Source organism: Nannospalax galili, unplaced genomic scaffold (assembly GCF_000622305.1).
Source record: "Nannospalax galili isolate Female #2095 unplaced genomic scaffold, S.galili_v1.0 scaffold132, whole genome shotgun sequence".
Lineage (NCBI taxonomy): Eukaryota > Metazoa > Chordata > Mammalia > Rodentia > Spalacidae > Nannospalax > Nannospalax galili.
In genome coordinates this window covers 349,984-371,572 of record NW_008332644.1, presented here as the reverse complement: position 1 = coordinate 371,572, position 21,589 = coordinate 349,984, and the positions used below count along the sequence as shown (strand labels likewise).

Here is a 21,589-nt window from a genome sequence, read left to right as displayed (position 1 = left end):
TTGTCTACAAAAAAAAAAAAAAAATCAAAAAACAAAAATAAAAGGATACTCAAAAGTAAGTGCAGCTCAAATGTCCATCAGCTAATAAAGAGCTGTAGTATATCCACACAATAGTTCTTTCCATCTCTTATCCCATCAGCATCTTCTGGAGTACAAAATGTGTAGGAGAGGAAGTGCCAGGCTTAAGCACAGGCTGCACTAGAGAACACAGCTTCTGCTTTGAGAGCCCAGCCTGCACTTCCCGCAAAATAGCCAACCTACAATCTGCCCAGATGAGGGCATCTATCAGGAAGCGACACACCAACTTATGGAACACTGGGGGCGGGGGAGAGGTATATAAGGCTTGCACTTCCCAGCAATAAACGAGTCTGCAGCACCTCACCTAGTGCCTGCTCTCACCTGACTCCTGGTGTCTGTGTGTTGACTCTGCACCTCTCACCCCCGCCTCGGCCAGAACCCTCGTTCCCTGCAGTCCCTCATGGGCTGAACCTGTGAGAAAACCTGCAACAGCTGGCGCTGGAACAAGGTTCTTGGCCCCCCCAGCATTGGCAATGCCCCCAACTTCAGTTGGTTCAGTGAGCAGACCCTGAGTTTTGTCTGTCTGTTCGGATGCTCGAGGGTGAGCAAGCGGCCCCCTCCTCTGTCCCCTCTACCCTGTTTGCCATATTTGTTGTTAAATAAGGAAGGCACACTCCGCTGCATGATCCCAAAGCCCACGTCAACACCTTTTACTCTTTGGCTCATCCTGGTGAGTTCACACAGGGCTGATCCACCCCAAACACAGAACCCAGGCTTCGGGTCTTCCTGTTGCCTGTCCCAGAGACACTGTGTGAGCATACAGCTGAAGGAGTCATGGCCGGCAGAAGTCCCTCACTAAGCACAAGACATTTGGATCCTATACACCTTTTCATGTTGGGGGCGGTTTATGTCTGAGTGGCTCATGGTCCTTGTTTGCTTCATTTGTGCCTCTTGGTAGTCACCCTTGCCTTTTACTTTTGTGGTGAGCTTGAAAAACATTCAATAGAGAACCTGACGTTATTGTGCTCCTTTTCCCCTTCATTATTGCCAGCCTTAAAGCCTCCTCCTCGGCCATCTCCTCCTCCCAGCTCACAGCCTCCTCCTCCCAGAGCAGCAGCAACCACCGTGGCGCCAGGCCGCTTTCCTGGAGCTCGGGTGGGGGCTAGATGGGCCACAGCTGGGGCCAGAGCATGGAAGGCGGTGGTGGCGGAGGTGGCGCCAGGTGGGGATGGGGTCACAGACGCTACAGATCCTCCAGCAAGGGGCGTGGGCTGAGCTGAGTGGTGGCCGGTACTATGACCCGACCCGCACCGGGCCACCTTCGTGAACGTGCTGCACCTCTACCTGTGGTTCTTTCTGCTTGGCCTGCCCTTTACCTTCTACATAGCCCACCCACACCTTACTGCCCCTTGCCAGCCTGTGTCTGCCTTTCCAGTTAATGTTGGCCCAATGCTGCACAACAGCCATGGGTGCCCACCCCCTCACGTACCTTGCACTCATCCGCAAAGCTGCCAACAAATCAGGACCCAACTCCCCATATTTTGAGCAAGTTCTCTGCTCAAAAAATCCGCTCACATTCTGCCCTTCCCAGAATCCTAGCTCAGGGGAATGCCACCACAGATGCCCTAATCATGACAGTCCAATCTAGCCTGTTAGAACAAGCAAGAGCTTTACATCAACAACTCCACCTGTCCCCTCAGAGTATTCATAAACTCCCAGAAATCCCTGTGTCCCAATGCAAGCACCTTGTCTGCTCATGTGCTACCTGTGCCCCACCTATGCCTCTTGGGCCCCTTAACAGGGGAGGAGTGAATCTGCGTGGTTTGATACCCAATGCCATTTGGCAGATGGATGCAACTCACTACTCCCGTTTTGGGAAATTGAGATTCATTCATGTTATAGTTGACACATGTTCCTCCCTTACTTATGCTTTAGCTCTCTCAGGGGAAAAGACTATACATGCCATTAAAGCTATAAAGCTTGCCATGTTAATCATGGGCACACCCTGGGCACTTAAGACTGATAATGGGCCCGCTTATTCCTCTCAAGAATTCAATAAATTTGTTTCCTCCTGGGAAATCAAACATACCTTTGGTATTCCCTATAACCCGTAAGGACAAGCCATTGTCGAAAGGACCAACAGGACACTTAAGTCCCTCCTGGCTAAAAGCCTCTCTGCTGAGGCCAAACGTGACCCTTACCTGGCTCTTACTGAGGCTTTGTTCCACCTTAATTTCCTCATGTTTGATGACCGGGGCCTCAGTCCAGCATACAAACATTGGTCCTTCTTGCCTCGGGCTATGCCTCTGCCACTAGTTAGGTGGAGGGATCCTATTTCATCCCTGTGGCAAAAACCAGCCCCCATCCTGACACGAGGATGAGGACATGCTTGTATTTTTCCACAGGATGCTATGACCCCCATCTGAGTTCCATCGAGAGACATCCAACCAGCTATGGAAACCCATCTGGAGACTGGGCCTGACTGCGAGTTTGATAAGCCATGACATCCTTTTCCGGCTTTGTTATCTTTGGCACATTTTGTCCTTTGGCTGTGCTTCTTCCCAGGCTTCAGATCCCTGGGCGCTGGTCCCTTACTACCTCTGATCCTCCCTGTAAATGAAAAGTCACCCGCTTTCCCGGTTCTCTTTACTACTGATGAATCCCTCAGTCTCCCCACCATGGAATTGATTCATGCATCCGTTCCCATAAATGGCACATGGTCCCTTGCAGGATCACCCTGCTTCAGCCCAGTCCTTTACCTCTCCTCCCCGAATGCCTCTCGCTGTCATTCCCTCTTTAACATCACAACAGGCAACTTTCATGGAAACCGGAGTCAGGGCTCCTTATGGGACCTCAAAATTTGTTCTCCCTTAGTAAAAGACACTTCAGAGACTACAGTGTCCTTCGTGCCCCCTGGGGCCACCACCCCTTCCCCCCAAGGGTCAGGCGTCCTCCATGGATCCAGTGCCCTCCCACCTATAAACTTCTCACTACATTGCACTTTCCTATTCCATGGGAACACTGCCTCCTACTCACTCCTGGACACATGCTCCCCTTTATGGCTGCCTGCAGGCTTCCTCCCTGGCAGCCTGGAGATACCTTGTCTCTACAAGGTGTCTCTACCCCCCTGAGGTCCAGCAGGTTTGGCTTGCTGACATCCGACAAGCGGCTGTGTAATTTCTTGCCCTCCTCCTCCCTCACATGGTCACGCCAGAGGTCACACCCTTCAAGGGCTGGTAGTCAATGACAGGTAATATCCTGATGTCAGGATGACCTAAGACAGGCACAGTCCATCAAGCTGGGTGCCCTCTGAGGTGGGGTCAACTATGTCGAGGCAAAGAACCTCGGCTCCCACTGACCTTTCTATAATAAAAAGGGATGGATATGTAGGAGAGGAAGTGCCAGGCTTAAGTATAGGCTGCGCCAGAGAACACAGCTTCCGCTTTGAGAGCGCAGCCCACGCTTTCGCAAAATAGCCAACCAATAATCTGCCCAGATAAGGGCATCTATCAGGAAGCAACACACCAACTTATGGGACACTGGGGGCAGGGGAAGAGGTATATAAGGCTTGCACTTCCCAGCAATAAACGAGTCTGCAGCACCTCGCCTAGTGCCTGCTCTCACCCAACTCCCGGTGTCTGTGTGTTGACTCCACACCTCTCACCCCCACCTAGGCCAGAACCCTCGTTCCCTGCAGTCCCTCATGGGCTGAACCCGTGAGGAAACCTGCAACAAAAAGGCATGTTTATATTATGACCTTAAGTCACTAATATTGAGTTACATTCTGCTGTTAAGAAAAGGAATACATTTATAGACAATTTCCATCCAGGAATATTAAAACTTTAAAGGGGGGGTTAGCATTCACTTAACTAGAAAACTGGCAACTCAAAATGTTTAGTTTAATATGAGCACTCAGTTTATTAAAAAAAAAACAAAAACAAAAACTGGACTTAGAGTTAACAGATACACAGACAGTTCAGAAATAGTGACTAATCTTATAAGACTGTGTAAGTTTTATTTCAAACATTTATTGTCCTCATAAAGGAATCACTCTCCATTATGTTGGAAAACACACACTGTTCTATTTTTGTCTAAAATATGTTCTGCAAAAAATGTATAATACTTTAAAAAAAAAAAAAGAAAAAAAATGTCCTTGCCTCTCTTTGGAGAAAGTTCACTGCTCTACCCTTCCTGGGCCTTCTCCTCCCTTCCATTCCTCATTTGGTGGGTAAATTTGGTATAAATAAAGGGGCATGCTAGGCTCAACCTGTTTCCTGCTGGGAGTGAGCTAGTCCTTCAGGGTTTGCCCTCCATACCAGGTGAGCACATGAGGACTCGTCCCTTGGTCTGCAATGAGCTGGAGGGGCAGTATCCCTGGGACCACAAGCCCTCATGACTTCCTACCGTCTACCTGTACCTTTAATGATCACAAAGATGCTACAGTGGCTCTTGTATGGCCAGTACCTTTTATTAGTTTGTTTAGAGTGAAAAAGATATTATTGAATGGAAACTTTCCCTATTAAACAAATCCAAAACTAATACCTACATTGATTATTAAAAGAACAAATGAGAAAATGGGATGCATTTAGTGTGGTGCTCAGAAAAGGAGGAAAAGAAAGAAGAGGAAGAGCTTCAAAGAGGAGGAGAAAGAGAAGAGGAGGAAGGAGAGCAGTAGAATGAGGAGTTGGAGGAGGAGGAGGAGGAGGAATTAGAGGAGGAGGAGTAATTGGAGGAGGAGGAGGAGGAGGAAGAGGAGAAAGAGAAGAGGAGGAAGGAGAGCAGTAGAAGGAAGTGGAGGAGGAAGGACACTATATAGAGATACATGCTGATTGACTGACACAGAGGTCAAAACTGCTAAACACACATCAAATACCCCTGGTTACACTTCGCCTGATACTGGAGGAGAAGTCTTCACAAACATTTTAACCTGACCCTCTTCCTAGAAGACAAAGTTCATGCCATTTCTCAAGATTTATAAAGGACAGAGCTGGTTTTCTAACCCACATCATCAGAATCCAAAATCATGGGCATACCAAGTGTACTGTAAACAGTAAATCATAACTAAATACCTGATGATTAACACAGAGGGCAGAATAACTGGAAGTAAGAATCTTAGGTCAGGTGGATGTGAGCCGGATGAAGAAGCCAGAAGCCCAGGGACAAAGTGACCAACACATGGTCAAGCAATGGTGAGGAAACTAAGGACGAACGAGAACTGAAGACCCCAGGGCTCTCATTCTACTCCCCAGAGCCACTGTCTCCTGGACCCCCACAGCATGGGAATGCACCCACTAACTAGCTTTGGTATGTTTCCCTCATCTAGTACAAACCTTCTCTGACTCTGAAGCAAAAAACAAGAATCTCTGGATTAAACTAGAGGCAAACTGATCAGCTCAGGGTGAAGAAGACTCTTTGAGAGTCAGCAGTAAGCAAAGGTGCTAGGGAATATTGCATTCCCATCGCTGGGAGTGTTCTGGCCAGAGCCAGTCACCACCCAATGGCTGTGCCAAGGGTTCCTACACAGGAGATGTGAGACTTTCATTCATGTGTCACCAGACACTGCTCTGAGTCTCACTAGATGCAGAAATATGGGCAAATGAAGTAAACTCCTTTGAGTGACTTTCCTCCTTTTGTAAATGAGGATTATCATCGTACTTCCCTCACAGACCTTCAATGAGAATTAAAAGAATAAACTTAAAAGAATAAGTTTAGAAGAGTACTATACACAAAATGGGTCCTTGCCAAGAGATTGCTGAGTTTTGCACTGCTGCTATCAGTAGCAGTAGGGGTAGCATTAAGCAACCATTTGTGGAGTATTTTCTACGTGCCAGGCACTGTCAAAGGAGCAAAGAACAGAAAGGTCCTTGCTTCCGTGAAACATCATCTATTGTAGAGGAGAAAAATAGACAATAAATGAATCAGTCTCTGGTAATGACAGGTTCTGCAGAAACAGTAAGACACTGAGAGCATGGGGAAGGAGATGTCAAGGCACTCAGCAGGAACACCTGACTGACAAGATGGGGTGAGATGATGGCAAACAGGACCTTTACAGCAAGAAACCCGCTGGCCTCCCTCCACAGGAGGGTGCTGAACATGTACCCCATAGAAACAAACAAACAAAAATTCTGCAGAAAGAATAAATACTTGAGGACAGCTATGGAGGAGAAGGGAGGACTGGTCCCACGATGATACACAGCTATAACTATGTGGCAGTTTGAATGGGAATGTCCCCCATAGGCTCATGTATTTGAAAACTTATTCCCTGGTTGGTGGTGCTATTTGGGGAGGTTGTGAGAGACAGTACGTCATGAAGCTTCGCTGGAGGAAGTACATCACTGGGCGGGGGGGGGGGCACACTTTGAGATTTACAGCCTCACCCTACTCCAGTTGGCTCTCTTTGCTTCCTGTTTGTGGTTGAGATGTGATCTCTCAGCTTCTTGCTGTATCATTTGCCTTCCCACCATGATGGGCTCATCCCTTTGAACCTTAGACCCAAATAAACACTATTGTCTATAAGGTTTTTTTGGTTGTAGTATTTTATCACAGCAAGAGAAAAGGATTAAAAACTACAAGGCCATAGTAACCAAAAGTATGTTCATGTGGCTTTAGAAAGGGGGGGGGGGGGCAAGTAAAGAAAATGAGGGAGGGAGGGAGGGAGGGAAAGAGCGAAGGAGAAGAACCAATGAAACAGCCTGGAGAGCTGAGACAGACCCTGTCTGTGTGAGACCTTGGTAAAGAGTGGAAGTGGCCTCACAAGTCAACGTGGCAAAACAGATTACAGAGTAGAGCCACAGGGAAAACCTTCTCACCATCATAAAGGCAAACTAAAGAAGCTCTTTGCACCTCAACAAGTGCAAACAGTTGAAACAGAGTTTAAAATGTAAACCATACACCAAATCAGATTGGTTCTATGATATTAAGGATCTTTGCTGAACAAAGGGCATGATAAACAAAGCTATTAGACAGTACCAGAATTAGAGGAGATTTTTTTTTTTCTGTCTTTTTGAGACAGGGTTTCCCTGTAGCTCCAGCTGTCCTGGAACTCACTATGTAGACCAGGCTGGCCTTGAACTCACAAAGATCCACCTGCCTCTGCCTCCCAAGTGCTGGAATTAAAGGCGTGCACCACCATATTTTACAAAGTCTAAAATCAGTAAGAGACTAATATCCACTGAAAGGAAAGAAAATTAAATCCTCCTTTGAGGGTGACATTGGGGCTGGTGATTTGGCTGAGCAATTAAAAGTGCTTGCCACCAAGTCCTGAATTCTGTCCCTGAGGGGGAAAGGAGCCCATAGTGCTGGTGTAGAGGTGGGAGAACAACCTGCAGAAGTCTTCTTCCACTGTGCTGTCTGTGCGCCCCCCAACAACAAATGAATGAAAATGTAAAAAAAAAAAAAAAAAGGTGACATTAACCAGGCCTAATCTAATTAATTACCCATGCACAATGACTAGGGTTCAGTCAAAATTTTCAGAAATACATAGAAATAGGACACAAAGATTAGAGTTCAACGGCAAAGTTCACAACAGCAGCAGACCACAGGTGATACAAATACTGGTGCACAGGGACTTTAAACTGACGGTGAATGATATGCTTTCAAATAAAAAAATTTAGAAGGAACTGCATCTGTTTTTCAGATGAATACAAGTTCTAAACTGGAAAATAAAATAATTGAAATTAAGAATTTATTAGATAAGTTTAAAAGCATATTAGACATGTTAGTAGAGAAGAAACAGGAGCTGAAAAACAAATTAAGAAACAATGTCCACAGGGAGCAGAGCTGGCAGTGTGCCCTGTAGTCTACTGTACACACATAGTCTAGTGTGACCCATAGTCTAGTGTGACCCATAGTCTAGCGTACACACATAGCCTAGTGTGCAGCCATAGTCTAGTGTGCCCTCATAGTCTACTGTACACACATAGTCTAGTGTGCCCTGTAGTCTAGTGTGCCCCATAGTCTAGTGTGCCCATAGTCTAGCATACACACATAGTCTAGTGTGCAGCCATAGTCTAGTGTGCCCGTAGTCTAGCATACCCTGTAGTCTAGTGCGCACCCACAGTCTAGTGTGACCCATAGTCTAGTGTGCTCCACAGTCTAGTGTATACCTGTAGTCTAGTGTGCCCCGGAGCCTAGTGTGCAACCATAGACCCATAGTCTAATGTGCACCCGTGGTCTAGTGTGCCCCCATAGTCTAATGTTCCCCTATGCCTGCACATTAGACTAAGGGACACACTAGACCATGGGTGCACACCACACTCCAGGGCACACTACACTACAAGGCACACTAGACTATGGGTGTACACTAGGCTCCAGGGCACACTAGACTACCAGGCACACCATACTCCAGGTGCACACTAGACTACAGGTGAACACTAGGCTTCTGGGGCACAGTAGACTAATGGTATACACTAGACTACGGGGGCACGCTAGGCTCCGGGGCACACTACACTCTGGGTGCACACTAGACTACACATATACACTAGACTATGGGTGAACACTAGGCTCCGGGACACACTACACTACAGGTACACACTAGACTACATGTATACACTAGACTATTGGTGCACACTAGGCTCCGGGGCACACTACACTACGGATGCACACTAGACTACATGTGTACACTAGACTATGGGTGCACACTAAGCTCTGGGACACACTATACTATGGGGCACACTAGACTATGTGCGCACTCTAGACTACGGAGGCACACTAGCCTATGGATGCACACTAGACTACATGTGTACACTAGACTATGGGTGCACACTAGGCTCCGGGGCACACTAGACTATGGGTGCACACTAGACTACATGGCTCAACTAGAACATTTGCGCCACACTAGGCTCCGGGGCACACTAGACTATGGGTGCACACTAGACTACATGTGTACACTAGACTATGGGTGCACACTAGGCTCCGGGGCACACTAGACTATGTGTGCACTTGACTACGGAGGCACACTAGCCTATGGGTGTACACTAGACTATGGGTGTACACTAGACTACGGGGGCACACACTTATTACAAAAGGAGAAAATTGAGAATCAAGTATTAAAGATCCATGTCAATAAACTAGAAAATAGCAAATTAAATTCAAGGAAAGTAGAATAATTTTAAAGAGCCCAAATCAGTGATTTTTTTTTAACATGAATAAAGCAATGTATGTTCTCTCTCATTTGTGGATTCTAGCTCCAAATTCTTAGATACAAGTGTACCTCACAAAACTCATCAAGGAAGTTTCAAGAATAGGTGTCTGTGAGATGCCCAGTCCTAAGTGACTCATCTACAATGTAACCTCCACTCTAAGGCTCGGGGAGCGTAGTGGAACAGGAAAGGAAAGAGAATTAATGCAGCTCTCAACTCTTACCAGCAAAGCTTCTTCAGTGCAAGAAGATGATCAGCCCAGAAAGCCACAAATGGCCAAAGTGCAGAGAATAAAAGACTACAGAGTGTGTATGCCTCAATAGGACTCCTGTATCAAACTTCTGTCACCCAAGTCTCAGAGAGGTAGAAAGATTGTAGAGTCAGGGTGGTGGATGACCACAAGCAAACTGAGTTTTCCAGAGAGCTTGGAAGTCACTCATATAAACTCACAGCAAAGGTAGCAGCACACACAATTCCCACGTAAGCTCTGGCCAGACAAAATCCCAGCATAGTAGTGGGGAAGTGGGAAAGAAGGCCCGACCTTAGCTGAGGAACCACAGGCAACCAATAACTACTGGGAGAGGAAAAGTTGGTTTTCTTTGAGGGTGTGATGCTAGATAGGTTAGCCAGGATCCAGCGGATGGACACACACCAAAGGACATTTGGAACGCAAATTTGACTTGTTAAACCTTAATATGTGACAGAGTACATGAAATTCAGTGGAGCATGCTATAAGAGATGTACAGATAGGGGAGGGGGGTCAAAATATGATCAAAATATAATGCATGAAATTTGTAAAATTTCAATAAAATAATAAGTGCATAAAGCTAAAAGGTGGTTCTTTGAAAATACATAGTACTCATAAGACTAGCTGAGTTTATATGTGTTCACAGAGAAAAGGAGGGAGAGAGAAAGAGAAAACAAATCAGGAATGAAAAAGAGATATCACTATGGATCTTACAACTTTAAGATGATGGAAGCATATTTTAACTATGTAATTTTGTACCAATAAATTTTAAATATAGATAAAATTGTCAAACTTCTTGAAAAATACAACTTGGCAAAACTGGTGCAGAAGAAATAGAATTTCTAATTATAAATATTTTGACTGACTACATAATTTAAAACCTTTCAGAAGTCTTCGCCAGTAAATTCTACCATGTATTTAAGGAGACAATAAAATCAATCTTATACCAATTCTTCATGAGAATAGAAAGAAAGACTACTTGCAACATAACTATGTGCCAGCACCTAACAAGGGACTGCAACACGGAAAATGTGCCAATCTCCTCCTTGACATTAGACACAAAACTCATAGATAAAATATTAATAACTAAAATCCAATGATATATAAAAAGATATCATGGCAAAGATAGGCTCACTGCAGGAATATGATTAATTGAACATTCAAAATGAATCACTGTAGGAATCATCAATGGCCTATTGTGAAAAAACGACAGTAAAAACAAGGTCAAAGAAATAAAAATAACGCCCCCAAGGAGCCTTTAGAGCCTTTAGGAGCAGTGTATCACTGTCTAGAATGCAGGAAACTACCCACATGAGCTGGGTGTGCTGCTGCAGATGTGTTTTGGGACCATCTGCCTACAGCCTTCTTCAGCTATGGGGAAAATGGGATACACTGAGACCTCCCCAGAACTTCCGGAAAGTGTGACCTCTGGCACCATTCTCTTCTCGGCTGATGGTGGTCCCCCTGCCCTGCCTGCATCAGGCTTGCAGTGAGGACCCAGGAGACCAATAACACCCTTGGAAGCCAGGAGAGACTGGATGGTATATGCAAGGCAGTATTTGTTTTAAAAGCTACCGATGGCTCTGCACACCCACCTGAGAGGAAGGGGCTCACTGCCCTGCTGCTTGTATGCTCTTTCTAGTTGCTCCTGGGTCATCCTGGAATTCCCACCAGGTGAGCACAACCTCAAAGGTGTGTTGACCTCCGTGTGGCCAAATCCTGCTGGGCCATCCTCTGAAAAACTTCTGGGCCTGGGCCTGTCGCTCTGGAGTAGTCCCTGATTGCTGGCAGTGGCTTTCTGTTTCTCCCAGGCCAGTTCACTCGGCTGGCCCAGGGGCCTCCTAGCGATGGAGTCACTGATGGATGCCAGGACCTCCTGTGGGCCTGGATAGGCGAGGGTATGGGCAGAGAGCCCAGGCTGATGCTGCCTCTCCTCTGGGGCTTGGGGCTTCCTGCTCAAGGATGAGGACCTCCTCAGAGAGCCTTTGTGGAAAGAGTCCTGAGGGAATAAAGACAGAAGCAGTGAGGATCCACCACTAGGGGTGCTGAAAAAAAAACACATTCTCCATGATGGTTCCTCCCCAGGAAGGTCTGTTCCCATCTGACTCCTTCCCTGTTCTGGCAGGTGCCACCCAGTGCTCCTGACAATAGTGCTCATTCACTGACACCCCCACCTGAATAGACCCTGGAGCACCCTTGGGGTCTTTCTTACACTCCTTCCCAGACTGTTTCAGGTAACAGGGAAACCTGTCAGTCAAGTATCTAATTCATGTGTCCCCATTTACAAATGAATCACCTGTGGCAGCTGTTTAAGGACTCTGTCCCTCACTTACTCTCTGGCAATATAAGCTGGCAATATAAGCTGCTATTTCTATATCCCCATCCTCAGAAAATGAGGGTTTCCTCAGAAATCCTGTGATGAGCTATTTTCAACTATTAGGAGGTTGCTGCCAAGTTTTTAAGAAGTTAATATTCTCATGCTTAGCTACAGGAGTGTTTTCTGTTTACTTGTTTTGCTAGTGGAGTTATGTGCTATGTAAGTTATGCACTGTGCTAACTTTATGAAATATAAACAAACATATTCTAAACTAAAACACTTTTGGCCCTCAGGTTTGGGATGAGAGAAGGTCCCTCCCTAAGACCCCAGTTAGGATCAGGTACAGCCCTAGTACAGAATGGCACATCACGGCATCATAGTGGTCAGCAGACTGCTGCCATTCCCTATCTCCATTTACACAGGAACTCAACCTCTCCTGGTGGTAGATCAGGAATGGCCAAAGCCCTTCTTCATGAGACTCTGGTGTCCATGGAAAACCCCAGCTCAGCGGCCCATATCTCCTAAGCACTAAAGATTTTCTTAGTTTTTGAAAAGAAGGAACTCAAAGGACTCAAGTGGACTGTGCCCATTCCTATTAGTGATTTGCTGAGGAAATCAGTCATGGGGGCAGTAGAAGCAGGAGACTGTGGAGTGGCAAAATCAAGCTTCTGGGCTTTTCTTTGGTTTAAGCTTCAGGACCTCTAAGCATTTCCAAAAGAAACTCAGGGGCCAGTGGTGGCCTGGCTGGAAGGAGATCTAATTTTTATAGAATTCTGGCTGCATGGAAACTACCAGGCACTGAAAACTTGCTCCAGAAGCTGGCCAGGGCCTCCCTGCACAGACTGAGGAAGACATTAGTCACTGTTTCTAAGGAGACACAAATTTATAGTCTCTTATCTCATCCTTAAATACAGAGCTGACCTAGTAATAAAAACTGATGAAGCCAGGCGTGGTGGCACACGAATCCCAGCACTTGGGAGGCAGAGGTAGGCGGATCTCTGAGTTCAAGGCCAGCCTAGTCTACATAGTGAGTTCCAGGACAGCTGGGGCTACAGGGAGACCCTGTCTCAAAAACACCAAAAAAAAAAAAAAAAAAAAAAACTTGTTGAGATGAAACACCCAGCAAGCCTGGCTCCTCTTCTCTCGAGCACCCAGCAAGTGTAGCCAAACGTGGTCCAGAAAATCTAGGAAATTCTACAGCCACCACCCTCCAATGTCCTTCACAGGATTCAGATATCCCAGGGGGAACCTCTTCCCAAAAGAATCATCAAAGAAGTATGCAGAATGTCCTTGTAAGAAGGCAGAGCCAAGTCACCTCCTTCACACTGGTTATCAAAGTCTCACCTGCCCACACTAAACCATTACAATGTCATTGTAGGAGACAGAACCCTGACATCCACCATGTCTACCTGTTCTCAAAGTGTTGCCCACTGACATCTAGAGGCCTCCAGATCCTCTTAGGGGACTCAAAACAAATTTTGTAGTAAGTGCTATGGTTTGAATATGACTTGAGTATGTCTTCCAAGGTTTGTATGCTGCGAGTTTGGTCCCCAGTGTGGAGGTGTTGAGGCTGAGGAAACCTGAAGTGATAGGGCCCACAGAAAGCTACTAGATCACAGGGGCACCACCCTTTGAAGGGATCTGTACAGATCTCATGGGACTGGATTAGTTCCTACATGAATGGTTATAAAAGAGCCTGGCATCTGCCTGAAACCCGTTTCATACGCACAACACAGCCTGCCTCTGCCACATGCACACTATCGTTGAAGTCACTTGTGCTGTGATGGAGTCAAAAAGTCCTTACCAGAGTCCGAGCAGATAGGACAGCCTGATTTAGACTCTACAGCTCTAAAACTATGACCTAAATAAGCTCTTTTGAATGAAATATTAAGCATTAGATATTTTGTTAGAGTAACAGAAAACTGACTGAGGCAATAATAAAATGACTTGATTGGCCTTTTTCACCGTGACCTCGTATGTAAAGCAACAGTCAGAAAAGCTGCTGACTTTGAGCACCAACCTAGGCTGTGGCACCAAACTTTACTGTGCTGGACATCCTTCACTGCCACACACTTGCAATAAAGATGAACAAATATAATACTGAGTTTACCTAAGAATATCTCCACTGAAGCATAAACATGAACTTCACTCAGTCAACTGAAGAGCACACATCATTTCAATATTTTGTGTGACCAAACAGGAGGGATATACACAGTCATCTGGGTACAAAGGACGGCAGTTAGAGAGTTCACAACCATCTGTAAGTGGAGTGAACTTGCTGTAGTTTTCACAGAACCACTAACAGAAAGACCATGGTGATTCAGACCTGGGAATTTAGCAGGCATTTCTTGAAAATAAATTATGAATGTCACACCAAGGGAAACAAATAGTGTATTTTTGTCAGTGATAAAAATCCAAGTTGCTGGATAAAAATCAGAATTCTGGGAATCTTACATCAAACACTGTAAACTTCAGGGCTTGGAGGGATTTAAAATTTTTCTTGTAGTCTTGCGTGGTAACATCAACAAATATGATGTTTCATATAATGAAATGGGTCTCCATTTAGAAGATCTATATACTTCAATAAATAGTATTTTTCTTTTTTAAAAATATTTTATTACTTTTATGTGTATATTTCCTGCATGTATGTAAGTGCACCCATGTCATGCAATGCCCTTGAAGGTTAGAAGAAGACATCAAATCTCCCGGAACTGGAGTTATAGACAGTTGTTACCTATCATGTGGATTCTGGGAATCAGACCTGGGTCCTCTGTAAGAGCAGTCAGTGCTCTTAAGTGCTGAGCTGTCTCTCCAGCACCATACTAATATTTTTCAAATGGCCAATACATCATGTTATTTAACCATACAGGGATAAAAGACAGGGCAAGACAGGCCACTGGAACTGATAAGAAACAAAAAGTGCATTGACATAGTTTAAGATTCCACATTAAGGACTTGGACGATAAATATCAGACATGGTTGCACAAACTTATAATCCCAGCAACTGGAAAATAGAGGCAGGAAGATCAGAACTTCAGGGTCATCCTCAGCGACATAACGAGCTTGAGACCAGCCTGTGCTACCTGAGACCTTGTCTAGGAAAAAAATGGGCTGGAGAGGTGGCTCAGTGGTTAAGAACACTGGTTGTTCTTGCAGAAGACCTGGGTTTGAATCCCAGCACCCACATGGCAGCTAACAACTGTCCGTAACTCCAGTAGACCCAACAGCCTAGCCTCTTCTGACCTCCTTGGGCATTGCACGACACAGGTGCACTTATCTACATGCAGGCAATACATGTATACACATAAAATGAAATTTTTTTAAAAATTTAAAAAAAGAAACTACAATTTATCTAGTTTTAGGGTAGTATCAGAGGATACCCCTAGTTTTCTGGAAAAGCTACTAAAATTCTTTTTTTCTAATGGCTTACCTAAGGCCAAGCTTTACTCATAAAGCAATACACTGCAACAGACCAAAGGCAGACACAAAAATGATACCTTATCTTCTGCTAGGCCAGACATTAAAGAGATTTGCAAAGACATATATAAAACAATGTTACTATTTTTTTGTTTCGGGAAATATAATTTTTCAGTAAATATGTTGTGTTAAATGTAAATAGCTTATTACTATTGTTTTAATAATTATGAAGTAAATTATGTTAATTTTGAGTTTTAATTTCCTTTTTTCAGATTTGTTTTGTCTTTTTAGACAGGGTCTCACTAGGCAGCCCTGGCTTCCCTGGAACTCACTACTTAGACCATACTGGCCTGGTCTAAAGATATCTGCCTGCCTCTGTCTCCTGAGTCCTAGGATTAAAGGGGTGCAATACCAGGCCCAGCCCTAAGATTTAAATTATGTGTATATGTATGTATTTGAGTATGGGTTTGTACATATGAGTACAGTGCCTGCAAGTATCAGATGAGGGTGACAGATTTTCCTGGAGCTGGAGTCATAGGCACATGTGAGTCACCCCACGGGGGTGCTGGGCACTGAACTCCAGTCCCTTAGAAGAACAGTAAGCTCTCTTAACTGCTAAGCTCTCCCTCCAGACACAAGCTTTAATTTCTAATACAGCAAATGTTAACAGATTCAGTCTGCATAAACAGGAGCTTCCAGAATCCTTAATGTTAAATGCATGAAGATACCCTGAGACTTAAAGGTCAGAGAGGCACTGCTGCTAAAGTCCAAACTCTCACCAGACAGGCTCCCTTCTGCCATGTCCCCAGCAAGCAGAGCAACAAGTTGTCTCTTCACTCAACTCTAGTCCCTTCCAACACAACCTATTCACCACTGAAGGAGCTTTAACACACCTGGGACCATACAGCCTGTTCACCACTAACGGAGCTCTAACAGACCTCGGACCACACATCCTGTTCACCACTGAAGGAGCTCTAACACACCTGGGACCACACAGCCTGTTCACCGCTGAAGGAGCTCTAACATACCTCGGACCAACTTCCAACCTGGTGTAACTGTGCTTCCCAGAGCCTGTGGGAAAGTCTACATCACTGTACCCTGAAAAGGCCAGTGAGCAAGTGCAACCTACTGCATATAAATATAGCAGAGCCCACTGCCCTCAGGAGGCTCAGACAAAGCCTGAAATGGCTAATGGATTCCGTTTCATATGCCACTACATCAATCACTGCTAGTAACTACTCAAGGTGCCCAGGGTGTTCTAAAGTCACACTCAAGCTTGGTAGGAAAAAAAGAAAAAAACGCTCTGATCTGAGATTGGCTAGTAATGTCTGCCATAGGCAAGACATTATGGGATGGCACTACAGACTGAAAATTATGTACCTGTTTGCCACCCTGGGACTAGGCCAATCCTTCCTCCACATTTGAAGAACTCTTCTATATTCTGCCAACAAGAATTCTCTTAACAAGATTAAATACTTTCAGAGCTTAAATTTCCTCAACTCTTCATGTTCTGAGCCTCCTTCCTCTGGGCATGGTCCAGTTTATGAATTTCTTTCTTTTACAACAAAATAGTTAGGGTGGAACACAGCATCAAGGTATAGCATGGGCCACAGAGGGAAGTACACTTGTGCCTTCGTCTACACCCCAAGATGCACCAAAGAGCACTGTGATAGTAGAGTCTCAGGAGATGTCAAATAGCTGCCTAGTAAGAACTAGAGCCAAGATTAAAAAAACCAAAGGTCCCACAGGGTCTTAGAGGCAGGGAAAGGATCCCCGGCTCTCTGTCCTAATCCCATGAAACAGAGTTAAGACAGTAGTATTGGGTTCTGTACCATACATCCAGACACTCAGCTAAGTGAGAGGGCAGATGGCATCTCAGACAGCCTGGTATAGGTCTGCCCAGCATCCTGCTGTGACTAATGTTTAGTTGATGTGTAATACATACTGTTTTCCCATTTGTCATTTTTCAACTCCTTTTACACTTGTTCTCTCATTTGGTTTAGTCTCCTACTTAATGAGACCATACCATGATCCTTCCTTAACATCAAGCAATGATATGAAATTTTTACAATTTTTGTGAAAGAGAAAAAAATAAAGCAAAATAAATGAGACCGTAAGGATCAGGGTTTCTATTCCCTTTTAACTATTTCCTTTTAAAAAAAGACATTCTCTAGTGGGGGACGTCCCCTACTCCAGAACTGCAAAGCTAGGAATTTATGTCTTTGGTAATGGGATATAAAATCACAGCATCTACTTCATTGATGGAGGAAGATAAACTGGGGGCAAGGAGGCAATGAAGCCTGCTGAGGATCATGGCGAGCTAGGAAGAAAACAGAGGCAGGTGCTCTCCTGCCCCCACATGTATCCCCTTCCTGGGGCTGTCCTGTACTAGCAGCCAGCAGTATCCTAGGCCCAGCTTTCACTCCCCAATCTAAGGACAACAGACAAAGTAGCAGTCCCACCTGTGGGGAGCTGGCGACAGGCCCAGCCATCATGCCCCGGACAATCAGGCCAGACTTCGGCCTGGTCCTCTCCACTGGCCTCTTCAGGTCCATGCAAGGCTCTGACGAGTGAAGATGATCCACCTTCTCCCACCCAGGAGCCAAAGGGAGGCTGTCACTGGGGACCATATGCGTGGGCTTACTTTTGTGTGGGGTGTTTTTTGGTGATGTGAAATTGCCAAGCATGTCCCCATCGAGACTGTCATGTCTGCAAAAACAGTATTTTCATTAAAACAGGGTCTCCCAAGAAATTAACAATGACAATAATAAATTCCACAGTTAACCATCATTCATAGATATATGATGGTTTATAGCCAGCCAATGCTCTGTCATGAGAGGTGAGGAACAGAAAACATGGTGGCATCAGGGCAAGTACAGCAAAGACAAGAAAGCAAAATTAGGAACCATGGCCCACAAAGGGACTAGGTCCTGATGTCTGAAGGCTGAGAAGCCTCCCTGCCTTCCAGATCTGAATGATCAAGGATCAGGAACCTGCAGTGCAGCCATAGTACAGAGCCGGGCTTGGCTACACAGAGAGTGCAGGGAACTCCTGGGGCAAACGACGTTTCTGGCTGTTTAGGTCGAGTTGCACAGGTATATATATGCACATGAGATGGTGGGAGAGAGGAGATGAGGGGAAGGGAGGGGAGAAAGCAAAAGAGGGCAAAAAATGGGAAACAATCAGTTGCACTATGATGGGGCATGAGGAAGGAGCCAGGGCAGTGGAGTGACCTGGAGAGACCATCAGAAGACTGCCTGAAGTCTAAGCACGTGGCCTGTAAAAGGACAAGCTCGAGTGAACAGTGGGGGTTGGTCTTGTACAGAGACTCACAAGTTATCCTAAAGAGTTTTGGTTTTCTCCTAAAAGCTGCAGGGAGTGGCTTGCCCTAATGTGTTTTGTAGAAAGCTCACACTGTCTGGGGTCAAGAGCGGATCTGTGAACAAGCTGACCAGAGGCATGGCATCCAGGGAAGCACTCATAAGAGCTGTGCGGGTGTGAACAGAGGCCCCTGTCATCAGCGCAGGAAGAGCACAAGAGCTGACAGGATGCAAAAATGCAGAAAATGTCAGACAAGGAAGAGTGAAGCACACCCAGGTGTGGGGCTTGGGAGACTGGGGGACCCAGGAGCTTTAACTACCTCATTTCTGGTTTTGTTTATTGATTTCTGTGCATTGGTTTTGCTTATTGATTGTTCCCAGGCAGGTAGCAGATGCTTTTGAAAGAGGGGCCACTTTCATATCACCCTCAAGGCCTTTCATGTTTGAAGCCTCTGCCCTTTCTTGGCTTGACATCCATGCACTGAGCATTTTCAACTTTCAGAAAGGAAATGCTTTTCTGCCAAGTATAAAAGACCCATTCCAACTATTGGTGACCTCATGCTGTGTGTGATGGTAGCAAGTTACACTCATTATTGGAAGTGCATGTAGCATATGTTGGTTATAAACTAGTGGAATTCCTCTCCAAATTACAGAGGTTAAATCAAGACTACTGTACACCTGTTTTGAAGCAAATCAAATCAAGCCCCTGAATCTTAGGAATCATGGGATATAAAAAACAACGTTTGAATCATATGTAATCTCCACCACAAAGTGGTCCCCTTTCAAGGTCTCTCAAGAAAACAGTACGGCTCGTGACAGAGATTTTGAAACACAGAGTACAGAAAGCTGAACAGTGACACCCAAATATGTATACATCCTGAATCCTGGAAACTGCAGCTCTGATATCTGCGATAGTCAAACTTCACTGTCAACTAGATTTAGAATAATCTCTGGGTGTATCTGTGAGAGTATTTCCATAAAGGTTTATCTGAGGTGGAAGACCCACCCTGAATATGGGCAGTGCCATCCCATGGGTGGAGGAATAAAGGGGGTAAAAAGGAAAAAACGAACGAGTACCAGTATTCCCCTCTGCTTCTTGTCCACTATGATGTGAATAGCTTTCCTCTGCCACATGTGTCTGCTGCCAAGAGGATAATCCAAGTAACCATGGGCTCAGTAACTATGAGTCAAAATAAATTCTTCCTTTAAGTTGCTTCTATCTGGTATTTAGGTCATAGTGATGAAAGTAACTGATGCGTTACCCTATATAGTAAAGTAACAAATCTTGAGGCGCAAAGATTATCATAGACTAACTGATGTGATTAAGGTAATTAATCACCAAAGTCTTTTGTGGAGGGAGACAGGAGGACCAGCGTAAGTAATGAAGTTGGGGATGTAACAATGCAAGCTGATGTGTGAAAGGCAGACTTTAAGGAGGAAGAAGGGGCACTGAACCAAAGAATATAGGCAGCCCTAGAAGCTGAGAAAGGAAAGGCAGTGGATGTCCCTCGCCCAACCTGCAGAAGGAACTGGCCCTGTGGATAGCTTGCCTTTAGCCCAGGGAAACTGATTTCAGACTCCTGATCTGCAGACTATAACATAAGCTACAATGATGGTTAAATTTCATATATCAATTGAGCTGGGCTATGAAACACAGGTGCTGAGTCTAAGACCAGTCCAGATGTTACAACTGGTTGACTTTAAGGAAAGCAGATTTAGTTCTGTTTCCCTGGAGAACACTTACTGATACAGTCATTTAGTCACTGTGATTCATTATGGCACCTCCTGAAACTGACATGCAGAGCAAACAGAAAGAGCCGGTACCTGGCACTGCTTGCTTCCATCCATGATGTTCTCCTTCCTGTGTCTTCGTTTGAAAGATCATATCTATTTACCAGTGTGGTCTCTGAGCATCTCGAAGGCAGCTTGTTATTCTTCTTTGGAACTGGGAGTGCAGGAATTGGGGTTTCTTGACTTATGTTACTGTCTGTATTTCCAGAGTGATCCAGAAAGTATCTGGTAATGAGTTCAAGGTTTGTTTTTAGAGGATTTCCCTTTGCCTATCATTGACAGAGGAAAAAAAAAAGTCATTAATTGAATGTATACCTTTGGGTGAAAAAGAAGACTATTTCAACTCTTTGACATGTGTTCACCAGCTTTTCAGTCACACTGAGCTTCCAGCAAACACACGCTGACTTGTTGCCTACTCCCTGTGCCAGGCACTGTGTTGGGGAAAGATTCACAGACAAGGACAAATCTCTACTGTAAAAAGAACTAACATCCAGTGCATGGACCAGACAGGTCAGTGGACAATTGCAATAGTAAGTGTGGTATGACAGAGGACTGCCCAGGCAAATCTCCTTTTGTGTTCCTACTAGAAATAACTATAAAGGATATAACCTTTCATTTTAAAGCATACATATTTCTTTTAATTTATTATGTGTTATTTGGGGAAAGGGATGCATGCCCGAGTATGCATGTAGACATCAAAGAGCAGTGTTCAGGGGTCCACCATCTTGCTGGACACTACAGATCCAAGGAGCATTGGGACCTGACCATTTTATTAGTGGGTGTTATGATTTGAACTGGGATGCCCCCACGGGCTCTTGTTTTAGGCATCTGGTCATCAGCTAATGGCTTATTTTTAAGCCTATAGTTTTAGGAGGTGGTAGAAATAGGTTATGAGGGGAAGGATTGTGAAGGTCACACCTGCCTGGTTCCAGCCTAACCACTTCTGATCTACACCATGTGAATAAACCAACTCACACTCCATTTACCACGCGCTCCCTGTCATGACGAGTTGAAATACCAAAACCCATGATCCAAAGTAAACCTTTCATCCCTTAATCTGTTTCTGTCAGCTGACCCTCCTAAAACAAAGACCTCTAGATAGGCTGACTAGATTCACCAGAAGGGCAAGAAGTGGGGAATGGCTGGGGGAGCTGACAACACAGCAGACAGAAGCAGGGATATCAGAGTATATGGGCTCTAGTGGGGGGAGGGAGGCTATGGGAGGGTGCTATCTGGGAAGTGGGTGTATAGTCGAATAAGATGGTTTGGTATGTTCTGTGTGATATACACACAAAAAAAATCAACAAATTAAAAAAAATGTATTACATTTTAGGAGGAA

General features: G+C 45.0%; 1 protein-coding gene across 2 annotated transcripts in view; it reads right to left on the bottom strand.

The window, feature by feature from the left end:
- Window positions 1-21,589, bottom strand: part of Mindy4 (MINDY lysine 48 deubiquitinase 4) — a 152,848-nt gene that overhangs the window by 105,703 nt on the left and 25,556 nt on the right. For both annotated transcript variants that reach the window (XM_008827521.3, XM_029560838.1), the window contains exons 3-5: window positions 20,284-20,519; window positions 17,602-17,848; window positions 11,001-11,404 (exon numbers count right to left, since the gene is read on the bottom strand). In XM_008827521.3, coding sequence (XP_008825743.2) covers window positions 11,001-11,404; window positions 17,602-17,848; window positions 20,284-20,519 — 887 coding nt within the window. The remainder of the gene's footprint in view (window positions 1-11,000; window positions 11,405-17,601; window positions 17,849-20,283; window positions 20,520-21,589) is intronic.